We start from the raw sequence: 27301 nt of genomic DNA on the forward strand, positions 1-27301 counted from the left end.
CGAAGCAATGTAAAAAGCTAAGCCTGGATATTTTTGTATAATTTTAAATAACTGTTCCAGCTCCTAATCATCCCTGCTGAAACTGGACGTGTGTGAGCATTGGGTTTGTCTATGTGTGCATGTGAGATGCTACCCCACATTAAACAGCCTGTCAATACTTAGACAGAACCGTGACAAAGTGAACTTTGGCATCCAGACCCGAAACGTTAGCTCGCTTCTCTCTCCACCGATGCTGTCAGACCTGCTGAGATGGTCCAGCATTTCCTATTTTCGTGCCTGGCAACGCTCCTCATTGTTCATAGCCGCACCATAGGAATATCTACTGGACTGGACTCGTGCCTCCAGAGGTCACGAGTTCACGTCCCACTTCAACAAGCTGGGAAACTGAATTCAATTAATCTGGTCATTTGGGAGCTAGTCCCAGAGAATTGGCCATGAAATCGTTGGGCTGTTTGTTTAAAAAGGAAAGCTTCAGGTTCCCAAATATCCTTCAGGGAAAGAAACCTGCCCCCACCCCCCGGATCCAATATGATCAGTCATACCCATCGTCTAGTTATGTGCGTATGTATGTTTCCAGTATCTCAATACGGAAGGAGGACCCAGACACAGTTTGGAATCCTGATGGACCGAGGCTCATCTCTGTCAGGATTCTCTATGGTGGAGATTAGCATTGATTAGGGGTTGAAAATGATTCCATGGGATTTTACAGCACAGAAGGGAGACCATTCGGTCCATCTTCTGTGCCAGCTCTTTGCAAGAGCTGTCCATTTGAGGTACATATCCCATTCCCTTTTGAATGTTGGTATTGTATCTGTTTCCACCAGCACTTCAGGCTGTCTATTTCAGATCAGTATCGCTCTCTAGGGCGGCACGGTGGTTAGCACTGCAGTCTCACGGCGCCGAGGTCCCAGGTTCGATCCTGGCTCTGGGTCACTGTCCGTGCGGAGTTTGCACATTCTTCCCATGTTTGCGTGAGTTTCACCCCCACAACACAAAAGATGTGCAATGTAGGTGGATGGGCCACACTAAATTGCCCCTTAATTGGAAAAAATGAATTAGGTACTCTAAATTTTTTTTTAAGTATCGCTCTCTGCATTGAAGAAATTCTTCCCAACTTCCCTCTGAGTCACGTCTGGCTGCTCCTAGTGCTCCATCTCAAAGCGAAAAGAGAAGAACCCATTTTGTATGTGCACCCGTTACATTCCACCAGAAATAATCCTGGGTTTGTTTTTCCCTCCACCCCCAATCTGCAGGCTCCAGATGGACGAAGAGATCCGCAGGGAACGGGAACGGGAACGAGAGCGGGAACGAGAGCGGGAAAAAGAGCGTGAGGCGGAGCGAGAGAAGGAGAGGGAGCGCGAGCAGGAGAGGGAGAAGGAACTGGAAAGGGAAAAGGAGAAGGAGCGGGAGAGGGAGCGTGAGCGGGAGATGGAGAGAGATCGGGAAAGAATAAGGGAAAAGGAAATGAATGCAGCCAAAGCCATGGAAAATCACTACTTGCACGTGCCAGAACTGCACAGTCTGCGAGGCCAACAGGTTGATGACAGAGTGAAGGCTGCAGAGAGGCTAACACCAAACCGGACAGGTAATAGAAGTGTTCCAGTAAAAAGGAATAAAGTGCATCCAGTGATGGACTGGTGATGTTTCGATTTATATCAAATCAGTCAAAAAGAAAAATCAAATCCAGTCCTTTAGCTCTCTTAAACTGCCCGGTTACAGCCACAGGGGTTCTCTGGCCTACAACTCTTGTTGTTTAAAATTCATTTGCGGGATGTGGGCATCGCTGGTTAGGCCGGCGTTTATTGCCCATCTCAGGTTGCCCTTCAGAAGGTGATGGTGAGCTGCCTCCTTAAACTGCTGTAGGTACACCCACAGTGCTGTTAGGGCAGGAGTTCCAGGACTTTGACCCAGCCACCGTGAAGGAACGGTGATATTTTTCCAAGTCAGGATGGTGAGTGACTTGGAGGAGAACATCCAGGTATCTGCTGCCCTTGCCCTTCCAGATGGTAGTGCTCGTGGGTTTGCCTAAGGAACCCGGGTGAGTCCCTGCGGTGCGTCTTGTAGATGGCACACACGGCTGCCACTGTTTGTCGGAGGTGGAGGGAGGGAATGATTGTGGAAGGGGGTACCGAACAGTTTGAAAAACGAGACAATTCCATCTCTTGCAGTATGATGCTCCTCAGTTCTTTCCTTTCACTGGGAAGGCGTGAGGCTAACGCCAGCACAGCAGGCGGCTGTGTGGTGAGTTTGTCTGTTCACAATTCCGCTGAACCCTTTGAGAACCCAAACTCCAGCACACCGAACTGGGCCACTTGTTACCCCTCAGGAGGAGAAAAGTCAGTGGGTGCTCATCCAGGGTTGCCACCATTGAATCCCTACAGTGCAGAAGGAGGCCATTCGGCCCATCTGCACCGATCCTCTGAAAGCGTACCCACCCTAGGCCCACTCCCCTGCGGCACAGTGGTTAGCACAGTTGCTTCACAGCACCCAGGGTCCCAGGTTCGATTCCCGGCTTGGGTCTCTGTCTGTGCGGAGTCTGCACGTTCTCCCTGTCTTTGCGTGGGTTGGCCATGCTAAACTGCCCTTAGTGTCCCAAAAGGTTAGGTTGTGTTACAGGGATGGGGGTGGAGGTGTGGGCTTAAGTGGGGTACTCTTTCTAAGGGCCGGTGCAGACTCGATGGGCCGAATGGCCTCCTTCTGCACTGTAAATTCTATGTTCTATCCCCTTAACTCCACCTAACCTTCATATCTTTGAATACTAACGGGGCAGTTTTTAGTGTGGCCAATCCACCTAACCACATCTTTGGACTGTGGAAACCGGAGCACCCGGAGGAAACCCACGCACACACGGGGAAAATGTGCAAACTCGGGGTCGGAATTGAACCCGTGTCCCTGTCGCTGTGAGGCAGCAGTGCTAACCTCTGTTCCTGCAGCACCATGAATTTGCTCAAGTGCCAAGGTAGCTTTAAGGGAGGGGGGGGGGGGGGGGGGGGAGCAGGGTGGATTAACAAATATTTTAAAAAGTTTGCTAAATATTTGTCAATGATTGAGAAGACATTATTAAGACAGGTGTTTTTTTTTTTTAATTTAGAGTACCCCCAATTCATTTTTTCCAATTATGGGGCAATTTAGCGTGGCCAATCCACCGACCCTGCACATCTTTGGGGTGTGGGGTGCAAACTCCACACGGACAGTGACCCAAAGCCGGGATCGAACCTGGGACCTCGGCACCATGCTGCCCAGATCAGGAAAACAATTAATCTGGTCTTTATTTCATTGCTGTTTTGGGAGCTTACTGTGCAAAATTGCTGCCACTTTCCCTGACGTTACAATGAAGTCAAACTGGCTCTGAAACACTTGTGGGATGGCCCGAGCCCGTGGAAGGTGATGGCCGATTGCAAGCCTCCTTCCTTTGATTGGCAGGCGTTCAGACGTCGATGCGCAAAACAAGCCCAACTATTCAACCAAAGAGAGCCGAAGACCTCTCCGAGTGTTTGAAACATTTCTGTCAGCTTTCAGTTCGGCAGCTAACCGTCTGTCTGTGTAATGCAATTAGCCGAGGCTGTAGCTACAGATGTATCAGGACCTCTGTGCTTGGCTGCTCGCTCTCCAGTGCTGCAACGAGATCTGACATTTTGCAAAGGTCACCAGAATAGCATACATAAACACACATTGTTATCATAGCATGATCCTTGTCTCAGTACAAAGGCTTTTTTTTTTTAGTGATTTGCTTTGGCAAAACTTGTATGATCTGTGTGTGCAGTGAGGAAAGTATGACACTGTGATCTAGTGTACTGGAAGCTTTCATGCAGGCAAATCCACATTGAGACTCCATTCATTGAACATTTCATACAATCCGCCATTGTGCCAATTAGTCACAGATTAATGTGGGCCCTCCAGTAATTGAGCATTCGTGTTCAATGTGCCTTGTACAGGACTAACTGGGAGATGCAACTGCTTTTTTAAAGTATCTTGTCTGCTAAATCTTTGGGCATTTGACCAGCAATGTGAATCAGTCAGGTGACAGGTCGGCCAAAGTTATTGTGTGGCTGCTTCTGTTGGGAAGCAGAAAAGTTTGCAGATTGATCCACTGGAACATGGCTCAGCCATGATGTTGCCATATGGAGCTATATATGATTTCCCCTCTGAAAATTAGGGCTTCCACCACCATTTCGGGCAGTGCATTCCAGACCACAACAACCCGCGACATTAAAAACAAATGCCTCTTGATTTGTGACGACATTGTGTGCAGCAAGAGCTGTGATCTTAAAACGTTGTCTTTCCTTTCCAGACAAGCCCAAGGATTTTGCACTGACCTGCCCCCAAGCAGTCCATCCCAACCTACACCAGTCTCCCGTCTCCCACCACGCTGTGCCTGCCCTCATCTCCAACCACAACAGCTTCATCCCGCCCGGAAGCAGCTCGGCGATGCTGCTGCAGAGGAACAACGAGGAAGAGAAATGGATGGCAAAACAGCGGCAGCTGCGGCAGGAGAAGGAGGACCGGCAGTACCAAGTCTCGGAGTTTCGGCAGCAGGTCCTGGAGCAGCACCTGGACATTGGCCGACCAGGCTCGCAGAATGAAGTGGAGCACAGGGACTCTGTTAGGTAAGGCTGAGTGACGTGAGACTCGGGTTTAAACCTTTGAAACATCGGGTAATTGGTGGAAACTGTTGAGTTGGACTGATGACCACGGTTGAGCATTTCACCAAGAAACCGATTGGACGAGGCCAGGTCAGCAACAACTCAATTTCCATCCATTAAACTCAATGGGCAAAAAAGTGATGGGGCGTTGAGCAGCTTCAGTGTATACACTGGAACCTTCGTCAAACCGCCCATCGGGTCGGAGAACACTTGTAGGTTTACGTCCAAGCTGTGTTGCACCAATGGTCCATTTCACCTCTCGGTTTGTAGGAAAGCAGGACCATCCGCATGGTTTGAAATGTGCTTCTTTCCCAAGATCAAGGGAATGAATTTCTACCAGCAGTGTTTGTAATTAAAGTATTCCTCCACTTGCCATGATAGTTGCTATTTGTTTTAAATAGGAATAGGTATCTTTTCACAGTAACTTCATTGAAGCCTACTTGTGACAATAAGCGATTTTCATTTCATTTTCATTTAATCTCGTAGAGCCAGGGACCCAGGTTCGATTCCGACCTCGGGTGACTGCCTGTGTGGAGTTTGTACGTTCTCCCCGTTTCTGCGTGGGTTTCCTCCGGGTGCTCCGGTTTCCTCCCACAGTCCATTGATGTGCAGGTTAGGTGGATTGGCCATGCTGAATTGCCCCTTTGTATGCAGCAGTTGGGTTAGGCGGGGATACGGCGGGGGTTTGCGCCTAGGTAGGGCGCTCTTTCAGAGGGTCGGTGCCGACTCGATGGGCTGAATGGCCTCCTGCACTGTAGGGATTCTATGAACGAATTTAATGAGCGGCCAGGATTATCGTGGCTTGAGAGAAGTGTCCCTAACCATTGTGATTCTGTATTAAATCATTCTCTCCATGCTAGCAGAAACTTGGGACAGAATATTTTGGCCCTGTCCTGCTGAAGGCAACGGAGTTTGGGGCTGACTCACGCATCTGCTGCTGGCCAACCTGTCCCGGCGGAGATCGGAAAACCCTGGCCTATGGTGTGTGTGTATATTGGGAGTAGATTAAATGTCACTTTATACTCTGATAACCATTGAGGGCATAATCAGAGCAGCAGGGCTATTGAAGAAGAGTTGGCCAGATTCCTACATGCTTACGGGAATATTTGCCAAACTGAAACAGTTCACAGAACTATTGACATTGGGTTAAGTTGCAGGCAATCTGTTAATCATGGTGTTTGAGATTGAATTTAAACAAACAAAAAATAGTTTAAAATAAATTTAGAGTACCCAATTAATTTTTTCCAATTCTGGGGCAATTTATCGAGGCCAATCCACCTACCCTGCACATCTTTGGGTTGTGGGGGCGAAACCCACGCAAGCACGGGGAGAATATGCAAACTACACACGGACAGTGACCCAGAGCCGGGATCAAACCTGGGACCTCGGCGCCGTGAGGCTGCAGGGCTAACCCACTGCACCACCGTGCTGCCCAACAAACAAAAATGGTTTGAAGGGAGAATAAAGGATCCATTTTCAGAAATACATATATATTTATATATAGATAGCAAAATAGAATCCCTGGAGGCTTTTAGCTTAATCAAGTCAGCCTTAGCTAAAGGCTGTAACAGGTCACAAGGGAAGGGTACACCTGGCAGTTTTTATTTTGTGTTTCACTCTGCACGAGTTAAGAGCACATAGAATGTTTCTTTTAAATCAGTGCATCTGCTGGGGATTAAATGGAGAATCCCAGAGCTCTCGAGTAACGGTCTGAACTAACCATCCCAACCTCCCTTTGGAAACGGTTCTTAAGATGTGCATTATATCCGTCCATCTTTTATGAACCTGAGATGGTTTCTTGATATAAGTTGTGATTTCCTCCCTGAACTGGAATAGTACTGGTTAAAGGACTGATGACAAAATCTGGCCTTTTGCTTGACTTGAGAATGCAGTTTTCGATTAATCACCCTCCAGTCCCCCGAATCAGAAACTCTACCCCGAATCAGATTCTCTACCCCATACTCAACCCCCGAATCACATTCTCTACCCCATCACATGCCTTTCCCATCTTTCCATAATGCCAAGCCACATTGAGAAACAGACAGATGAAAACCATTGTTCAACTGTGCCATGTTAGCTTGCAGTGGTTAGGAATGCATAAATCAGCTGGCTAAATAACGTTACGGTGACCTTAATGTAGAGGCTTTGAATAGAACGGGCACACGGGTGAGGTAACTGGTTGGTATTTGTAATTGCACTCAGCAAGAGAAGGGTAGAGTTCAAAATGCCCCAACCAGCCTATCTCTATCTCTCTTAAAAATAAATTTAGTGTACCCAATTCATTTTTTCCAATTAAGGGGCAATTTAGCGCGGCCAATCCACCTACCCTGCACATCTTTGGGTTGTGGGGGCGAAACCCACGCAGACACGGGGAGAATGTGCAAACTCCACATGGACAGTGACCCAGAGCCGGGATCGAACCTGGGACCTCGGCGCCGTGAGGCAGCTGTGCTAACCCACTGTGCCACCGTGCTGCCCTCGAGGGGTAATTTAACATGGCCAATCCTACCATGCACATCTTTTGGGTTGCGGGGGCGAAACAAATGTGCAAACACCACACGGATAGTGACCCAGTGCCGGGATCGAACCTGGGACCTTGGTGCCGTGAGGCAACCGTGCTAACCACTTGCGTCACCGTGCAGCCCAGCCTATTTCCATTTTGCCGCTTCTCCAACGTGTCCTGGTTTTCACAGTATGTAAGGAGGTTATGGAGGAGAATTATTAGAGGTGTTGAGGTTTTTGATGGGCTTTGATGGATTAAACAGGGAGAAACTGTTTGAACTCGCAGGAGGGCCTGTAACTAGAGGATACATGTTTCAGATAATTGGCAAAATAACCAAAGGGGAGCTGAGGTTTTTTTAAAAAAAGATAATCAATGGAGTTATTATCTGGAATGCAGTGCTTGAAAGGGTGGCAGAAGCAGATTCATTTTTTAAAAACAAATTTAGAGTACCCAATTATTTTTTTCCCATTAAGGGACAATTTAGCCTGGCCAATCCACCTAACCTGCACATCTTTTTGGGTTTGTCGGGGTGAGACCCGCGCAGACAAGGGGAGAGTGTGCAAACTCCACACGGGCAGTGACCCGGGGCTGGGATCAAACCTGGGTCCTCGGTGCCCTGAGGCAGCAGTGCTAACCACTGTGCTTAACCACTGTGCTGCCCCGGTGGAAACCGATTCAATTGTACCTTTCCAGCAAGATAAAATACTTGAAGGAGAAAGATTTGCTGAATTTACAGGGAAAGAGCAAGGGGGTGGAACCAATTGGATGCCTCCTTCCAAGAGCTGGCACAGACAGTCTGAATAACCTTCTGTGTTGTCGGATTCTGTGAAGTACAGTAGAAAGAAACAGCGAGCTACCAGCTTTGCTGAGGGATCTACAGGAACAATGAAAGGCTGCTGTCAAAGACCGGAGCGTTTTAATAGTGAGTATTCCAATGATAGACACTGACAGTCCTGGATTGATGTCCTGTTAAAGAGCCAAGCTTGTCTCGAGGGGGTGGGGGTTGTAAGAAGACACTTAAACTTCACCTCTGACATTATTTTAAAAGTGAAATCATTCTTTACTAAAAACAAATTAAAGCATCATCTCCGGGGCAACACTTTTCTCTGAGTTTGGTGCAATGATAGACATGTTGAAGAAGCCAAGAAATCTTGCTGCCCCATTCTTGATGGTGATATCGGAGTGTTGATGGATGGGAGCAAACGCACAGCCTCAAGCTTTTGCGTTTTACTCATATGGAAATAGTGGAGGCCGTAGGCAGTCACCACCCTGTTGAATTCCCCTGTTGGATTTTATTTTTTTGGGGGGGGGGTGGGGTGTGATGGTTGGATTTTATTTCTCTGCATCCCAGTAGCAGCAGACCACACTGCAGTACCCCAGCTGCCGAGACCATGAGATCTCAAGCTTAATGCTTGCTTTTTGGGGACATAGCCGATCTCGACCAATCCAATAATTGGGGTGTGACCATTGAGCCCCTGAATATGATTGAAAATCAGCCCCGAATTACATAGCAGTGTAGGTTATTCTATCCATTGTGCCTGTCCACCAGACTATGTCTGGTGTATACCTCAACTCTATTATAATAATAAGAATCTTTATTATCACAGGTAGGCTTACATTAACACTGCAATGAAGTTACTGTGAAAATCCCCGAGTCGCCACATTCTGGCGCCTGTTCGGGTACACAGAGGGAGAAATCAGAATGTCCAAATTACCTAACAGTGCGTCTTTCAGGACTTGTGGGGGGAAACCGGAGCACCCGGAGGAAACCCACTTAGACACGGGGAGAATGTGCAGACTCCGTACAGACAGTGACCGAAGCCGGGAATCGAACCTGGGACCCTGGCCCTGTGAAGCCATAATGCTAGCCACTATGCTACCGTGCTGACCCACCTTTATTTAACCCACCTTTATTCTTTAAGCCTGACTGAACATAAGTCTATTGATTTTGAAAATTTTGGCTTGCCCCCATTCTCCACTGCCACCTTAGGGGCTTGAGAATTTCAGCTTTTCACAACCTTTATGGGCAGACATACTTGCTGATTTCACTCCTCAATGGCCAGCCTCTAATTTCAATACTTTTATCTCCCTTCTTCTGAATTCCCTCACCAGATGAAATAATTTCTTTGTATGTCCCCTATCAGGCCTGTGAGCTCTGCACTGCCTCTCCCCAGAGCTAATACCTGTATATCTTTCCTGAGGGTTGGTGGCCAAAACTGAATGTGGTGTTCTGGTTGGGGTCCGACCAATCCCCTCTGCACAGCTGCAGCATCAACTTCCTCACTTGTAGATTTCAACACCCTTCAGAAAAAGGCCAACATCTGTTCGCCTCCCTGCTGACCTCCTGATCTTCATCGTTGTCCAGAGCCCCCTGCTGGAACGTACGAGTAATTGGATGTTGAGTTTGCAAATTATGCCCTCTATGGGTGACTTGGCCTCCCAACGTTTGCTGTGTTGACTATTCAATAACATTCTTAACTGGTCTCCCACATTCTACGCTATGTAAACAGGAGGTCATCCAAGACTTTGTTGCCCATGTCAGATTTGTCCATGACCTCGTCTCTCCCTATCCATGTAATTTCTTCTGCCCACTCCGCCCTCCGAGATATCCGTACATGCCTGATTGTAATTGCCCCAGCACCAATGGCCATACCTTCAGTTACCTAGACCCCAAATTCTGGATTCCCTCCTCTCCTCCTTTCAGCTTTGCTCCCCCACCCATAAACACTCATAAAATCCCTGCAGAGCAGAAGGAGGCTATTTGGCCCGTCAGGTCTGTACCGACCCTCTGAAAGAGCATCGCAGCTAGGCCCACTTCCCCCACCCTATCCCTGTAACCCCAGCTAACCTGCAGATCACTCTGGCCTGGTTTTTGGTCATCAGTTCTAAAATATCCTACAGTGGCTTGTAGTCTTGTGAAGCAACGTGGGATATCTGATTACGCTAAAGGCACTATGTCAATGTAAGTTGTTGTAAAGACATGCACATGAAGAGTGGTATCTGCGCGCAGGCACGGGAGCCCTCCTCTTCCTGTGGAATGGTGTCTCCAAGTTGGTCGGTACCTGAACTGACAATGGAGAGAAGATTTGAACAAAACTTGTAGCAAGAACATTGCACTGTCGGCATTTTTACTGACTTGATTGTCAAATTAAAACATTCCATTCTTATAAAGACTGCCATATTTTCAAATGATCTGTCTATGTGTCATGACAGTCCAGCTATCAGTGCTCACAGATAATGGACTCATATGCATAGCCCTGATGATAGCGCAGTTCCATACACTAGCTGCGATTACAGATAAAGGGTTTTTAAACAGTATGTTGGATGACAAATTATATGTAGATAACCACACTGATAATTATATGACACTTTATGGAGAGCAGAGGTCACCACAATTTGCAAGCTCCTGCATTACAATTACTCTCTCTCTCTCTCTCTATATTGACACAATTATGAGCGAAACTGAAAAGGTAATTGTATTGACATCCTGAAGCCACAGGGGTTGCGATGAAAAAAAATGTTCTGCCGCCTGTTTGTTCAGTCCATTGCTGGATGATTAAGCATTGCTCACACGGGCAGCCTCCCGCTCTGCTGATTTATTATCGCCAGGGTTGTTTTTTAATATCTCTCTCTCTCAGTTTAGTAAGCTAATCAGGTGCGAGAGGGGCTGGGATCTGTGATTCTCGCTTTATTCTCTCTCTGTGCTTCGAGGGATTGGTTGTACGATTCCAAAGCTTGATAATGACCCAAAATGGTCAACCCCCCCCCCCCCCCCCGCTGCTTTTGAAGAATTAAGGTGATTTCTAATTAATAACGTGAGAGCTTGAGACTCGTGTTCAGGAATCGGGTGATAATCCTGACTCATCTGTGTAATGCTGGCTGATAATTGCATTGTTCGGAACAAGAAAAAGCCTCTTTGCAACAGTCTGCTTATATTAAATGGTGATTGAAGAATAAAGCTGATGAGACGCAGTTGAGTTGATGAATCTAATCTGTTTATGCAAGGCAAAGAGAGACCAGTGCAACAGCCCTATTTTAATATATAAATTGAGTACCCAATTCATTTTTTCCAATTAAGGAGCAATATAGCATGGCCAAATTACCTACCCTGCACACTTTTTTCTTTTTTTAAATTTAGCGTACCCAATTAATTTTTATCAATTAAGTGGCAATTTAGCGTGGCCAATCCACCTACCCTGCCCATCTTTTTGGGTTGTGGAGGCGAAATCCACGCAGACACAGGGAGAATGTGCAAACTCCACACGAACATTGACCCAGAGCTGGGATCGAACCTGGGACCTTGGCGCCGTGAGGCAGCAGGGCTAACCCACTGCGCCACCGTGCTGCCCTTACCCTGCACATCTTTGGATTGTGGGGGCGATACCCACGAAAACACGGGGAGAAAACACGGACAGTGACCCAGAGCCGGTTTCGAACCTGGGACTTCGGCGCCGTGAGACAGCTGTGCTAGCCACTGCGCCACCGTGCTGTAACTGCCCTTCTCACAGAGTAACATGCAACATCCTAACTGGGGACTGAGTCTTTAAATCTTTAATTCCCTTAAGCGTGATCAGTTTGAACCTGCCTATTTTTCCTTGGCCACTAACATTTTGTCAAACTTCTCATTTTAATGTCGCGTTATTTTAATGATCAGATTTTCTCCCCCATTTCTTTTCCACCTCTGATTGTCCTTACCGTGCCCCTCTCTCACTCTGTGTCTCTTTCTGGTATGGTTCTATGGACACACGCCGCAGTATCTAGCCCGAGCATTGCTTTCTGACGTGTGAGCCAAGCTGGCGGGTGCTGTCAAGCTGGCCAGCCGCGGGGGGCATCACTGTCCTTCACACGCAGGCGCCGCTTTCCAGCACTGGGCTGGGTGAGCAGGAGGAGGGAGTTTGCAATGGTGTTGCTGCTGTGACCCACGAGGAGAATCTGGGAATGCACCGCAAATGGAGGATCAAATGTAGGCTCTCAGGAAAGAACAATAGATTTTCTTCTTTTTAAAAAGATTTTGGAGCATCAAATTTTTTTTCCCCATTAAGGGGCAATTTAGCATGGCCAATTCACCTACCCTGCACATCGTTTTGGGTTGTGGGAGTGAGACCCACGCAGACACAGGGATGTGCAAACTCCACACGGACAGTGACCAGGGCCGGGATCGAACCCGGGTCCTCGGTGCCGTAAGGCAGCAGTGCTAACCACTGCGCCACCGTGCCGCCCTGAGCGATTTTTATTCATATAGTGCTGCTCACAGGGCAGCACGGTGGCAATTAGCACTGCTGCCTCACTGCACCGAGGACCCGGGTTCGATCCCAGATCACTGTCCGTGTGGAGTTTGCACATTCTCCCCTTGTCTGTTTGGATCTCACCCTCACGTCCCAAAGATATGCAGGGTAGGTGGATTGGCAACGCTAAGTTGCCCCTTAATTGGGAAAAAAAAGAATTGGATACTTTAAATTCAAAAATTAAAAAATATACATATTCCTGCTCACAACCTCCGAGCATTCCAAAGCACTCGACAATCAATGAAGTACTTTTTGAAATGCAGTCACTATTGTAAGTAACATGACCAATAATTGCAACAGCTCAGACAGTGCCGCACTCCCCCGGTACTGCACTGGAGTGTCCACCTAGATGGTGTAGTCAGTCTCTGGTTGGGATCTTTTACCTCGTCTGCCTTCATTTATTCATTGTAAGTGTGTGGATGGCGGCGGGAATGAACGATAGAAGCGCTAACATGTCTAGGGAGCCTAAAGGTGGGCATTGTGTCACTCCAACAATAACTTAAAAATATAATTTTTAAAAATATAAATACCCAATTATTATATTTTTTTCCAATTAAGGGGCAATTTAGCATGGCCAATCCACCTAACATGCACATCTTTGGGCTGTGGGGGTGAAACCCACGCAAACATGGGGAGAATGTGTAAACTCCACACGGACAGTGACCCAGGGCTGGGATTCGAACCCGGGTCCTCAGCGCTGTAGTTCCAACTTAATATATATAACATCCTGAACATAACAGCCAAAGGCACTTAGATGGAAGGTAAACAAACACTAAACCAAAGAACGAAAGATTTCAAAGGGTTACCAAAGGATTGGCTAAATGGGTGTATTTTATGAATGTAGAGTGATAAAGGGGATAATGGGCTGGGAGTCCAGATGCCATTGGTTGGTTGCAGTGAAGGGAAGAATTCAGGCAGTGTAATGGAGAGCTTGGGTCCAGTATGATGTATTGACAGATTTCCAATATTTGAGTTTTGACAGAGTTAAGTCAGCTGTTTGGCTATGGGGGCGCACCACAGCCACCTAGGGCAGGATTTTGTGTAATGGTTTGGTTCCAGGTTAAAGATGCTTCCTGGGCCCACACTGTGCGTGTGGAACACTCTTGACCTCAACGTTTACTTTGATTGGTCAATTTGTGGCCAGAGGGCACAATCACCATCCAATTAAGGTGGGCAGGTTCTCAAAACTGAAGGACCAATAGGAGACCTTCCAGCACTGAAGAAGCAGAGAGAGAGAGATATAGAGACCTGGGTGGGGGGGCACCTCCATCTTGAGGCGTCCTCTCAGCAACCTCTTACATGAAAACATGACAATAGCTGTGACGAAGTAGGCAGGGAGGGCACTGGAGTCTTCCTGGTGCACTGACCCTTTGGTTTACTGCCAGCAGGTTTCCATCAGGCAGCTGTCAGGGCGACAGGATGGCCCACAGGCTAACTGAAATATTCCAGTCGGCCTCTTATCCTTGGCCTTGAATGGCCCTTTAGTCAACTGATCGAGCTACGCACCACTTGCAGGCCATTCTGCCCCCAGCCCCCACTTGCCCAAAATGACTTGACGGAGTAGATGGTGGGATGGGGGTCAGCAAACCGGCATGCTGACCGGCGGCGCAAAGTGAGGTGCCCGTGTGCCTGAGTATGCCCCCATTGGCCCACAAGCATCCTGCCTCCTGATGACCACACAGATATGCAAGGAAGCAAGCCTTTGGGGTTTGTTTCCAGCTTCCCTGAGGAACTGAGAGGGGCATGGGGTTAATCCCATAACTAAATGTTAGCATTAATACTGGTGTAGTTTAGTAATGAGGTGACTTTAAGAATAACCATAACATGAATAATAATCATCTTTATTATTGTCACAAGTAGCTTACATTAACATTGCGGTGACGTTACTGTGAAAACCCCTAGTCGCCACACTCTGGCATCTGTTTGGACACAATACCACAGTTACCCAACTCTGGCTGGAGCGGCTGAAAGTTTTCCTTTCCAGCACGGCTCATACATTTCGGATACTTGAAACCTCCCTGTCAAACCCAACTTTTAAAATTTAGATTTCCATGGGCAGTCCTAAACAGATAATTTTGTAATATGCCGTGCGAATATTCCAAGGAACTGCGTCACAGCCACCCATGTATTTCTTTCTAACCCTTCAAAACAGAGGAAACAAAGTATTAACACACCAGGTTGTCAGGTATTTCTTTTTTTGATGGCAAGGTCTTTTCTAGTTGTCGATACGTGAGAAGCGTCTCGTTACTTCATGTGTGCGCGTTACCTCAAGACAAAAAAGATTGAGAGCAAAGATATCCCCATGCTGTACAACGGGGACATTGAATGTGGCAGCTGATCGCTGCTCAAGTTTACGTCATGTCCTTTGGCTCTTGTACATCGCAGCCAAAGTAGCAATCTGGCTTTGTTCAGGTCTCATCATCATTACTGGCCTCCAGGCTCAACAGTCAGGTGCTCAGAGGAAGGAATGTCTCCGTGATTCAACTGGGCCGTGCTGGATCGCTGTCAGTATTGCATAGGCCGTCTGTCCTCATCCTATCCCTCCTTTTCCTTAATAAAACAAAGTGCTGTAAATAATCAGCAGGTCAGGCAGCACCTGTGGAGAGAAAAACAATTCAAGGTTCAGCTCTGTGACCTTTTGTCAGAACTAAGGAAATTTAGAAGCGTAATAGGTTTTGTTGAGCAAGTTTTGGATTCCAGCCACAGGTAGCAAACAGGTAACAATGTGTATAATGCTGATGGCTGTCTCTTTTATTGTTGCTCTCTCAGCAGGTCTGGGCATAGTCACCATGAACTCTGTAGCAGAGATCAGCCCCAGCAGTTGGGAGCCCCGCCACCCCTCATCTCCCCCAAACCCCAGCACAAGGAGCACCATTCCAGCCCGGCTGTCCTCTGGAACCCGGTGAGCCTGATGGATAGCCACACCGAGGCCCGCAAGAGCCATGACCACCACCTGCTGAACAACTACACCGGTCACTATGACTCACACCGGCAGCCGGGCCCAGTCATCAAGATGGAGAAGATCCACGGCCACGAGGAGAGCATCAAGAGGCGAGACGGCCTTGAGAAGTACCACCGGGGCCCCGGCTCCCTGGAGCACGCTGCGCACACTCATTCTTACGGCCCCCCTTTCGCTGAGCTTGAGAAATCTGCCCAGACTATCCTCAACCAGCAGAGGATGTCCATGCCCTTCCACGGGCATTACAGTGACATGAGTTTGTTGCACAAGTCGGCTTCTGTCTATCGGCAGCCTCACGGCCCACCGCGAGGACCAGGGCCCATGTACGTCTACGATGAACTTCTGCAGCGCCACAGGAGGCTAATCAGCAAGCTGGACCTTGAGGAGAAGAAACGGAAAGAGGCAAAAGAGAAAGGTAAGTCTTGGTGACTCGAGACCTTCCATTATTCGAGTATTTTGTTGTGGTGCAGTGCTAGCCATAGTGTGATGACTTATTCTGACTACCGTGGAGAATAGAGGGACGATAAAGAATTGTAGCCAGTAAAATAATGGATGCTCTGGAGCTATAACGCAAAAATGTGTAAAAATATTGATTATAGGGAGGGATGCGTACTTCATGAATGGTATTTAGATACCTCCAGTGGAAATAGTACAAGGTCATGGAGCCTCAGTGAACCCAATGCTCTACCTGTTCACCCAATGCAGAGCAACAAGCAACATGGCTTGTGGGAGGATAGATTAGATAGGTGAAGCAGTAACATAACATGCAGGTCAGCTGGAGAGCAGGAGGAAACATGAATATCTCCCTGAGGGTAAAAAATGGAAAATGCCTTTAATGCTGCTTACTTTCACAGTGCTCGTGGACTTACTCTGACATTCCTACCTGCAAAGAGTCCTGGAATAAATCCACTGCAGCATTTTAAGATCAGGATCCTGATGAGGAATGGGAATGACTGATTTTTCTCTCCCCTCACTTTTTGTGCAGTTTTGATCTCGATATGTAAGGAAGAATATACTGGTGTTGGAGGCAGTACATTGACTGGTTTAATAAGGACGCGGCGAGTCCACACTGAGATGTATTTAGATGTAGATCCCTACCAGGTCTCCTTCTGGTCGGTACCTGACTGGCCGACCTTTTATACAATACTAATTGGAGTTCACCTGCCCCTCAGCGGGGGAGGTCATACTCCGCGAGAACCACGGGGAGGATAATCAATCCCGACCCGTATGTCACATGCAGGATATTGCACCTGGATGAGGGGTGGTGGTTCTATGATGAGAGGCTGAGCAACTCCTCTGTAGTTTGGAAGAATGGGGGGCAATTCTATTGAATCGTGCAGAGTTCCAAAGGGATTTGACAGGGTGGACAAAGAGTTGTTCCCCCACTGTCATCATTGTGGTCCCCCCCACCCCCCACACCCGCACCCGGGCACAGTCTCAGGATAAGTGAATGATCACGAAGGATGGAGCTGCAGATAAATTTCTTCACTTGTGAATCTTTGGAATTCTCTACCTCCGAGGGTTGTGGTTGCTCCATTGTCGAGTCTGTTTAAGGCTGAGAGATAGACAGATGTTTGCTCTCTCAGGGAATCGGAGGAGCTGCGGAGTGCGCAGGGAAGTGGAGTTCAGACAGAAGATCGGCCATCGGTTAAGTGGGAGTTACTGGGTTGTGGGGATAGGGTAGATACGTGGGCTTCAGTAGAGTGCACTTTGTAAGGGCCGGTGCAGACTTGATGGGCCGAATGGCCTCCACTGTAAATTCTATGATGGTGTTGAGTGGTGGAACAGGCTTAAAGGGCCAAATGCACTGTAAATTCTATGATGGTGTTGAGTGGTGGAACAGGCTTAAAGGGCCAAATGGCCTACCTATTCCTTATGTTCTGATAACCCACCTCGTCGGGCACCAATTGCAAAACCACTTGGGCTGATGTCAACTCACATGGTCCAGGTGCTACAACTTGGGCTCTGCTGCTGTCCCTGGCTCCGCATTTACCCACTGAAAGGAGAGGACCAATCTCTCAACATCCCGTGTAATCCTTTGAAAATACGATTAACCTTTTTTTTTAAATTTAAGAGTATCCAATTCTTTTGGTCCAATTACGAGGCAATTTAGCATGACAAATTGACCTACCTTGAGCATCTGTTTGGGTTGTGGGGGTAGGACCCAAGCAGACATGGAGAGAATGTGGAAACCTCACACGGACCGATACCCGGGGCCGGGTTCGAACCCGGGTCCTCGGCGCCATGAGGCAGCAGTGCTGTCCACTGCACCACCATGACACCCCTCAGAAATAAGATTAACATTTTGAGCCACTTGGTACTTGACTCAAAGGGGCTATATTTAGAAAGACTCTGGGGTGTCGTGTGTGTTGTGTGCGCGCTCGGTTGCAGTTAGTTAATTGAGGGATTGAAATGAACTAATTGGGCATCGCTGCTCGGAATGAATGTGCTGACACTGCAGAGTATATTTGCACGCTGTCAGGCTGCTTTGTCAGTTATTCTGTCACTTTGCTTCCACTGTTCCTAATTAGGTTATTACTATGACTTTGATGACTCGTATGATGAAAGTGATGAAGAGGAAGTTCGAGCACATCTCCGGCGAGTCGCTGAGCAACCGCCTCTGAAACTCGACGATTCATCTGAGGTATGTTAACACTTCTCCATTGTGGCTTCCTAAAAATAGCGCGAGGAACGATAATGAGAATCTAATCGGCTTCGAAGCCTCCTCTTTTCCTGCCTCCCTCAACACGCCGTCAATTTGCCATTCCCCACTTTTGTAACAAAAAACCTTTTTCCTCAGACCTCCCTGCCTATTTTTGAGTTTTCCAAAAAGAATAGGTGCAACGTGTTGACCTGTCAAGCATACATTTTAACCACTATTTTACGTCCAACTTTATGAAGGAAAAGAAACGCTTAAAATTGAGTTATACCGCATGGGTCCCACCCCCACAACCCAAACAATGTGCAGGGTAGGTGGACTGGCCACGCTAAATTACCCCTTAATTGAAAAAAAAGAAGAAAAAGAAATTGGGTACTTTAAATTTAAGTTTGAAAAAATTGAGTTCTACATTAATTTGGCAGTAGCAAACGTTTAAATTTGTATTTATATCACTCATAACACTTCTTTTATTCCTACTTTTCTTCAAATTTCTCCCCTCTGTGATCTGAACAAAGGTTAGAAGAGCTTTTGCACGCACTGCCCATCCTTCACTCCCTCAACATGCCCATTCCCGTACCAGCCTCCCCGAACAGGCGCCGGAATGTGGTGACTAGGGGCTTTTCACAGTAACTTCATTTGAAGCCTACTTGTGACAATAAGCGATATTCATTTCATTTCATTCTTCAGTTAACGTGGGCATGCTATCTGATTCTGAGAGGTGGTTTACCAACCCCCCACATCCTCACTTAGTGTCAATAGAGAGGCAGATACATACAAAGGTACAGACACACACTCACCTGTTCACCAGCAGGAGCTTCCGAGAGTGTGATCACTGCCTAATTTTTCCGAGGCTGAGCCGGAGTCACTGATACCCCTAAAGTCAGCCTGGGGTTCAGTGTGGTACATTGATCACCTCGGCCACCTGGAGTCACTGTGCTGTGATTTAATAAGTTATCCAGGCAAAGAAATGATTTTTCGGCACTGGCCCTACCATTGTGCTGGATTAGGGACCGAGGGACGACCAACAGGGCAGATTTTTTCGCGTTGCATTCCCAGCAAAAGAAAAGAACTCCTGAACAGCTTTTCCTGGGCTATGTTTTTAATTTGGTGCAATTAGGAAGATTCCCGTTTCCCACTGCGTTCTATGGGTGATTTGTACACCGAGCGATTTATCGAACAGTGTATTAAAGCTAGCCCTGCAAATAGCCAAAGCAAATTGCATGGTCATTACATTGAGTGGAGCAGTGAGCCTTCAGGGTAGCAGAGCATCAGAATGACCCCCATTAGCTCTTCAGTTACAAAGGTACCTACTTCGAGGTCATTTAGCAGTGCAGGAACGACAGTAACCTTTTGCAGTGAGAGAAATTCAGCAGTAGACAAAGAAATTGCAATGCACATCCAGTCGTGAATGGTGGTGGGCAATTAAACAAATAACTGGAGGAGGAGGCGCCACAAATACCCCCATCCTTCATGCCGGGGAAGCCCAACAAAGCAGTGCAAAAGATGAAGCATTTGCAGCAATCTTCAGCCAGAAATGCCAAGTGGATAATACATCTCGGACTTCTCTGGATGTCCCCAGCATCACAGATGCCAATCTTCTGCCAATTCAGTTCACTCCACGTGATATCAAGAAACGGCTGAAGACACTGGATACTGCAAAGGCTATGAGCCCTGAAAATATTCCGGCAATAGTACTGAAGACTTGTGCTCCAGAACTTGACACACCCCTAGCCAAGCTGTTCCAATACTGTTGCAACATCAGGACAAACCCAACTCGGCCAATAATCGCCCCATTATTCTACTCTCAGTCATCAGTGAAGTTTAAGAAGGGATCATCATATCAGTGCTATCAAGTGGAATTTCCTTAGCAACAACCATCTCACGGGCGCTCATTTTGGGTTCCACCAGGGTCACTCAGCTCCTGGCCTCGTTATAACCTTGGTTCAAACATGGACAAAAGAGCTGAACTTCAGAGGTGAGGGAAGAGTGACTGCCCTTGACATCAAGGCAGCACTGTTTTTGACCGAGTGAGGCATTGAGGAGCCCTAGCAAAACTGGAGTCAATGGGAATTTGCTGGAAATCTCTCCGCTGGTTGAAGTCATACGTGGCACGAAGGAAGATGGTTGTGGTTGGAGGTCAATCATCTCAGTTTTTCAGGGTAATATCCTAGGCCCAGCCAATTTCAGCTGCTTCATCTATGACCTTCCTTCCATCCTAAAGTCAAAAGTGGGGACTACACAGTGTTTAGTACCATTCGCAACTCATTAGCTACCAAAGCAGTCCATGTCTAAATGCAGCAAACCTGGACAATATCCAGGCTTGGGCTGGCAAGTAGTATTCATGCCAGACAAGTGGTGCCAGCCAATGACCATCTCCAACAAGAGAGGATCTTACCATCGCCCTTGACATTCAATGACATTACCGTTACGGAATCTCCCACTGTCAACATCCTGGGAGTTTTCATTGACTAGAAACTGAGCTGGACTAGCCATATAAATGCTGTGACTACAAGAGCAGGTCAGAGGCTCGAAATCCTGTGGCGAGTAACTCAACTCCTGACACCACAAAGCCTGTCCATAGTCTATAAGTTACAAGTCAGGAGTGTGATGAATACTCTCCACTTGCTTGGATGAGTGCAGCTCCAACAACACTCCAGAAGCTCAACACCATCCGGGACAAAGCAGCCAGCTTGATTGGCTTCTTGGCCACAAACACGCAACCCCTTCACCACTGATGCACAGTGGCAGCAGTGTGTGCCATCTACAAGATTCATTGCAGGAACTCACCAAGGTTCCTGAGAGAGCACCTTCCAAACCCACGGCCACTTCAACCTGGAAGGACACGGGCAGCAGGTACTTGGGACCCCCGGAAGTTTCACTCCAAGCCACTCACCATCATGTCTTGTAAATATATTGCCGTTCCTTCACTGACGTTGGGTCAAAATCCTGGAACTCCCTCCCTAACAGCACTGTGGGGATACCGACACCACATGGACTGCCGAGGTTCAAGAAGGCAGCTCACCACCACCGCAAGAGCTACTGTGATTGAGCAATAAATGTTGGCGTAGCCAGTGACACCCACATCCCAAGAATGAATAATAAAATTATTTGGTAACACTTGGAACGTTTTAACACTCGGATCTAAGGGAATTCTCGTCTTTCTGAGCAGCCATTTCCAAACAAATTGCTAAACATTTTGAATTGGCACACACTTCCACATTTGCCCGTGTGAAGTGTCACATTGTAATTGCACCCTCCCACCAGTGGTGATGCTGCAGTTTCACATCTTTCCATTCATCAGCCTAAACTGCAGAGAAGTTGCAATGCGCCCTTCAACCCTACTTCCCAAATTGCCCTATAATGTTAATGAGGGGGATAAATGGTTGTTGTGACAAATACTACTCTACCTGGTTTGTCCTAAGACATCTCACATACACAATTCTTTGAAGATTTATAGATGTTTATAGTATAGAAGGTGCCATTCGGCCCATTGTCCACACCAATGAATAAAGATCTGACTACACTAATCCCATTTTCCAGTGCTGGACCATAGCCCTGGATGTTATGGCAGGGCAGGTGTACCTACTTACTTCTTAAATGTCACACGAGTTTCTGACTGAACTACCGCATCAGGTAGCGAGTTCCAGACTCCCACCACCTTCTGGGTGAAAACGTTTCTCCTCCACTCCTCTCAAAGCCTACCACCTCTTACTTTAAATCTATGCCCCCTGGTTATTGATCCCTCTACTAATGGAAAAGGTGCTGTCCCATCCATCCTATCTATGCCCCTCATAATTCTAAATACTTTTTTTTAAATTTAGAAAACCCAATTATGTTTTTCCAATTAAGGGACAATTAAGCATGGCCAATCCACTGACCCTGCACATCTTTGGGTTGTGGGGGTGAAACCCATGCAAACACGGGAAGAATGTGCAAACTCCACACGGACAGTGACCCAGGGCTGGGATCGAACCTGGGACCTCGGCGGCGTGAGGCAGCAGGGCTAACCCACTGCACCACCGTGCCACCCAATTATATATTCTCAGACACTTCTCTCAATCTTCACTACTACAAGAAAAACAGCCCCAGCCTATCCAAGATTTCCTCAAATCTCTGACCATCCAGCCCAGGCAGCATCCTGGTAAATCTCCTCTGCACCCTCTCCAGTATAATCACATCCTTCCTGTCATCTGGTGACCAGACTGCACGCAGCACTCCAGTTGTGGCCTAACCAGTGTTTTATACAGTTCCAGCATGACCTCCTGTTTTATATTCTATGCTTCAGCTAAGTGTCCCAAATGCCGTCTTAACCACCTTATCGGCCTGCCATGCCACTTCAAGGATCTCTGGATATGCACATCATGGTTCCTCTGATCTTACTTTCCAGGGTCTTACCATTCATAGTGTCATCCTTTACCTTGTTAGCCCTTCCCCAAGTGCATTATCTCACACCTTTCCAGGTTGAATTCCATTTGCCCTACCTACCTGACCAGTCCAATGATATCCCCCTGCAGTCTGTGGCTATCCTCCTCTCTGTTTACCACCCTACCAATTCTCGTGTCATCCGTGAACTTCTTGATCATACCTCCTACATTTCAAGTCCAAATCATAAATGTACACCACAAATAGCAGGGGCCCCAGCACCAAGCCATGCGTAACCCTACTGGTAACAGGAGTTCAGTCACAGAAACATCCCCCAACCATAACCCTCTGCTTGGCAGGACAAATTGTGAAGTCTGTTTAAAAAGGCATGCGAGTTCTGGGCTGAGGATTGTGCAGTGAGTGTAAATCAAGGCTGTCTTGTTTGGGATTCAAGATTTATTATTCTGCCACGGGTTGGAGAGAGATTGTTCGAGGAACTTCATCAAGAGAGCACAGGGATAGTCCATATCAAAGCAGAAGCAAGAAGCTGTTTTTGGCACTGGGTTAGTGAAAAGTTGCAATGCGTGTCTCAGAATGAGAAATGATGCAACCAAGCTTCATTTCATTTCAAGATCAAACACAAGAAAAGCATCGGAGCAAATACATGTCAATTTATTTGAAGTGGAAGGGAAAACCTTGTTTTGGTCGATAGATATAACAAGTGGATAAATGTGGAGTCTATGCCTAATACCACAAGCGTCAAATCTATTATGTTTTGAGAGGCGGGTTTTCGACTTATGGGTTAGCAGTGTTGTTGGTGTCAAATAATGGTTCACAGTTTATGCCAGAAGAGTTTGAAATATTTCTGTGTAAAGAATTGAGTCAAAAACACTCTAATACCAGCATATTGTCCCTCCTCGAATAATGCTGCAAAAAGAAGCGTAGAGACTGTGAATGGGGTCTTTGCAGAGGTATTTGCTCGGACAGGCAATGAGCTAGTCAGTAATTTTTATATTTCTCTTCAACACAGGCTGGACAAATTTCTGTTCTCTTGCGGGAATGACCCCACAGCCTGCAACAGGTTGCACACCTTGCGAGTTAGTGTTCAAACATGCTGGTAGGACAGGGTGTAGGCCTGATGTCAATAGCAAAGTAAGAGAAAAGCAAGGCAGAGTGAAGATGTGTCATGAAACGCAAAGCGTGAAACTTAAGAGAGTTCAACGTTGGTCAGAAGGTCATGGTGAAAAGTCATTAAAAGCCAATGAGGTGATGAGGAGAAGTGTGTGATTGGAGTTGTTGGAGAGAGATTAGGTGCATTCACATAATGAAGGTAGAGAAAGAATCCCATCAGCTTTAAGCTTGAAAGAGGAAATCTAACAAAGGTAGAGCAGGCGAAAGCTCCAATAGTCCAAATTCCTCCGAAAGTTCCAAAGTGAGAGGAAAACAGAAACTGAAGGTTTGCTGGTAGTACAGAATCACAGGTAGAGCAAAGTGCGTTAGGGTCTTTGATTAGGGTGAATCAATCAATGTCACAGTGCCAACCGTTAATCACAGTTGGTAGTCGAGGTCAAAGTTCAGGTTTGACAGTCAGAAGTGTGAATGAAGTGGCGTGAAGCTATTGGGAATGAAGGGGATACTCGGGCAGAAAGAGAAAGAGGCCAGATAGGTTAATTGAAGGTAGGTGGGGAAAAAAGAAGGAAATAAGTCATTTTCATTGCTTCTTGTCAAATTATATTTTTGTTGAACACATAAAAAACAATTTTTCTTTTAAATTACTCCGACAATATCGGTCATATATATTTTAGTTCTGATCACAATAAAAACATGTAAGCAATCCAGCCTGTTAACTTTCAGGTATTATTGATGTTATCTAGACATTGTATCTGGGAATTTATGTACCATTGTACATTTTAATATACAAGTTGCTTTTTGAAATGGGGAGGGAGTGGTAGTATATTGCAAGATTTGAGCATTGTGTCCAATTCCGGGTACCACACTTCAGGAAAGTTATAAAGGACCCTGAAAAAAGGAGGTGCAGAGATTTACTGGGATGGCACCAGGAATGTGAGAATTCAGCTATCTGGAGAGATTAGAGAATCTGCAGTTGCTCTCTTTAGAGCTGAGAAGGTTAAGGGAAGATTTAAACCAAGGTTTCAAACTTGCTCTGGCCGTCCTTCCGATTCATGCATGCACACTATGTACCTGCGCATGTGCATGGAGCGCATTTCCTTTCCCGTATTTCCAAAGAATGAATAGGCAATTGTGGAACAGACGTGACACGAGGGTATCAAATATGCACGGTTATACACTTTGAATAAGGAGAGACCATGGACACTGAAGAATTGTAAAAGGACATGTAATATTTTGCCACTTAGTGTATAAAATGCAGAGAGATCTAGGAATTTACATCTTTAACATTGCAGAAGCAAGTTGATGAAAGTATAAGAAGAGATTCTTTTTTTCCCAATAAATTTAAAGTACCCCACTCATTTTTTTCCCCCCCCAATTAAATGGCAATTTAGCGTGGCCAATCCACCTACCCTGCACATCTTTGGGTTGTGGGGGTGAGACCCACACAGACACGGGGAGACTGTGCAAATTCCACACAGACAGACAGTGATCCGGGGCCGGGATCGAACTCGGGTCCTCGTCGCTGTGAGGCAGCAGTGCTAGCCTTGCACCACTGTGCTGCCCTATAAGAAGAGCCATGAATTGGAGATGCCAGCGTTGGATTGGGGTGAGCACAGTAAGAAGTCTTAGAACACCAGGTTAAAGTCCAACAGGTTTGTTTTGAATCACTAGCTTTCAGAGCACTGTTCCTCCCTCAGGTGAATGAAGAGGTGGGTTCCAGAAACACATATATAGACAAAGTCAAAGATGCAATATGATACTTTGAATGCAAGTTTTTGCAGGTAATTAAGTCTACAGGTCCAGAATTAGCAACTGGAGAGAGGGATAATCACAGGTTAAAGTGGTGTGAATTGTCTCAAGCCAGGACAGTTGGTAGGATTTTGCAAGCCCAGGCCAGATGGTGGGGAGTGAATGTAATGCGACATGAATCCCAGGTCCCGGTTGAGGCCGTACTCATGTGTGCGGAACTTGGCTATAAGTTTCTGCTCGGCGATTCTGCGTTGTTGCACGTCCTGAAGGCCGCCTTGGAGAACGCTTAACCGAAGATCAGAGGCTGAATGCCCTTGACTGCTGAAGTGTTCCTTGACTGGAAGGGAACATTCCTGCCTGGCAATTGTCACGCAATGTCCGTTCATCCGTTGTCGCAGCGCCTGCATGGTCTCGCCAATGTACCACGCTTCGGTGCATCCTTTCCTGCAGCGTATGAGGTAGACAACGTTGGCCGAGCAGAAACGTATAGCCAAGTTCCGCACACATGAGTACGGCCTTCTTAACCTTCCCCAAGCCTGAGGTGTGGATCCTCAGGTTAAATCACCACCAGTCAGCTCTCAAAGGGGAGAACAGCCTACGGTCCTCTGGGATTGTGGTGATATTTATCCACTTTAGGAAGGATATCAAGGCCATGGAAATGATACAGACAGAGTTCGCCAAGGTGATAACAGGGATGAGCAGCTTTAATTTAAAGGGAGATGAGTCAAGGTGGAACCAAAGAGAAAATGCTGGAAAATCTCAGCAGGTCTGGCAGCATCTGTAGGGAGAGAAAAGAACTAATGTTTCAAGTCCAGATGACCCTCTGTCAAAGGGCCATTTGCTTTCTTTTGTGTCTGATGTATCTGCATGCTTACTTTCAACGTCTGCACAAGGACACCAAGGTCTCGCCAAGTACCCACCTCTCTCAATTTAGACCCATTCAAATAATAATTTGCCTTCCTATTTTTGCTATCAAAGTGGATAACCTCACTTATTTCATAATCTTTATTCGTGTCACAAGTAGGCTTACATTAACAATCAATTGAGTTACTGTGAAAATTCCCCCAGTCGCCACACTCCGGCGCCTGTTCGGGTACACAGAGGGAGAATTCAGAATGTCCAATTCACCTAACAGCACGTCTTTCGGGACTTTTGGGAGGAAACCGGAGCACCCGGAGGAAACCCACGCAGACACGGGGAGAACGTGCAGACTCCGCACAGACAGTGACCCAAACCGGGAATCGAACCCGGGTCCCTGCCGCTGTGAAACAACAGTGCTAATCACTGTGCTACCATGCTGACCATTATCCACCTGACACTGCATCTGCTATGCATAAGCCCACTCACTAGGCCTGCCCAAATCCCGCTGAAGCATCTTTGCATTCTCCTCACAGCTCACCCTCCCACCCAACTTTGTTTCATCTGCAAATTTAGAGATATGGGCCTGCATGGTTAGCTATTTAAGGGAGCCAGAAGGGGAACCATGGTGTCTCTGGCCATTCTCTGTGCTGTGGAATTCTAAGATCACATGACTGTGCACTTCTCTGTGTAACCCCAACCTTCTGAGAACACTAACAATGATCATAGCCCCTCAACTTTCTCTTTATCTGATGCTCTCTGTACCTAAACTAGAGAAATTCTGTTCATTACCTTCCCAAAACAGGCATTTAAGTGTTTGTCCAATAATTTACATTTGTCCATGCACCTAAAAGTAACATAATGGTGACTGAAGAAGAGGAATTGATTAGGTCTACAAACTGGTGGGTGACTGGCATGGGTTACATTCATTGACATAACAGTGCTAAATAGCAACATTCTGACTTGAATTGGGTGTAAAAACTATTTTCATTTGTCACGCGCCAATCAATCTTCACTTAATTACATTATCATCTCAGTGCATTTCTTCATTCCTTCCCCTGATGCTTCCAATTAATTCACTGAACAAGATCATTAGTTCTTATACCCATCAATCCAGCAATTTAGCAGCTTGAGTTCAGCTACATGGGAATG

The 27301-nt window shown here is 46.8% G+C and overlaps 1 protein-coding gene across 10 annotated transcripts in view; it reads left to right on the forward strand.

The window, feature by feature from the left end:
* gse1b (Gse1 coiled-coil protein b) overlaps positions 1 to 27301 on the forward strand; it is a 663364-nt gene that overhangs the window by 607953 nt on the left and 28110 nt on the right. For 9 of the 10 annotated variants that reach the window (XM_072517860.1, XM_072517862.1, XM_072517863.1 and 6 more), the window contains 4 exons: positions 1254 to 1585; positions 4292 to 4607; positions 15201 to 15805; positions 17922 to 18034. In XM_072517860.1, coding sequence (XP_072373961.1) covers positions 1254 to 1585; positions 4292 to 4607; positions 15201 to 15805; positions 17922 to 18034 — 1366 coding nt within the window. The remainder of the gene's footprint in view (positions 1 to 1253; positions 1586 to 4291; positions 4608 to 15200; positions 15806 to 17921; positions 18035 to 27301) is intronic. The other variant, XM_072517861.1, reaches the window with a different exon arrangement.

The sequence above is a fragment of the Scyliorhinus torazame genome, chromosome 10 (assembly GCF_047496885.1).
Source record: "Scyliorhinus torazame isolate Kashiwa2021f chromosome 10, sScyTor2.1, whole genome shotgun sequence".
Taxonomy (NCBI): domain Eukaryota; kingdom Metazoa; phylum Chordata; class Chondrichthyes; order Carcharhiniformes; family Scyliorhinidae; genus Scyliorhinus; species Scyliorhinus torazame.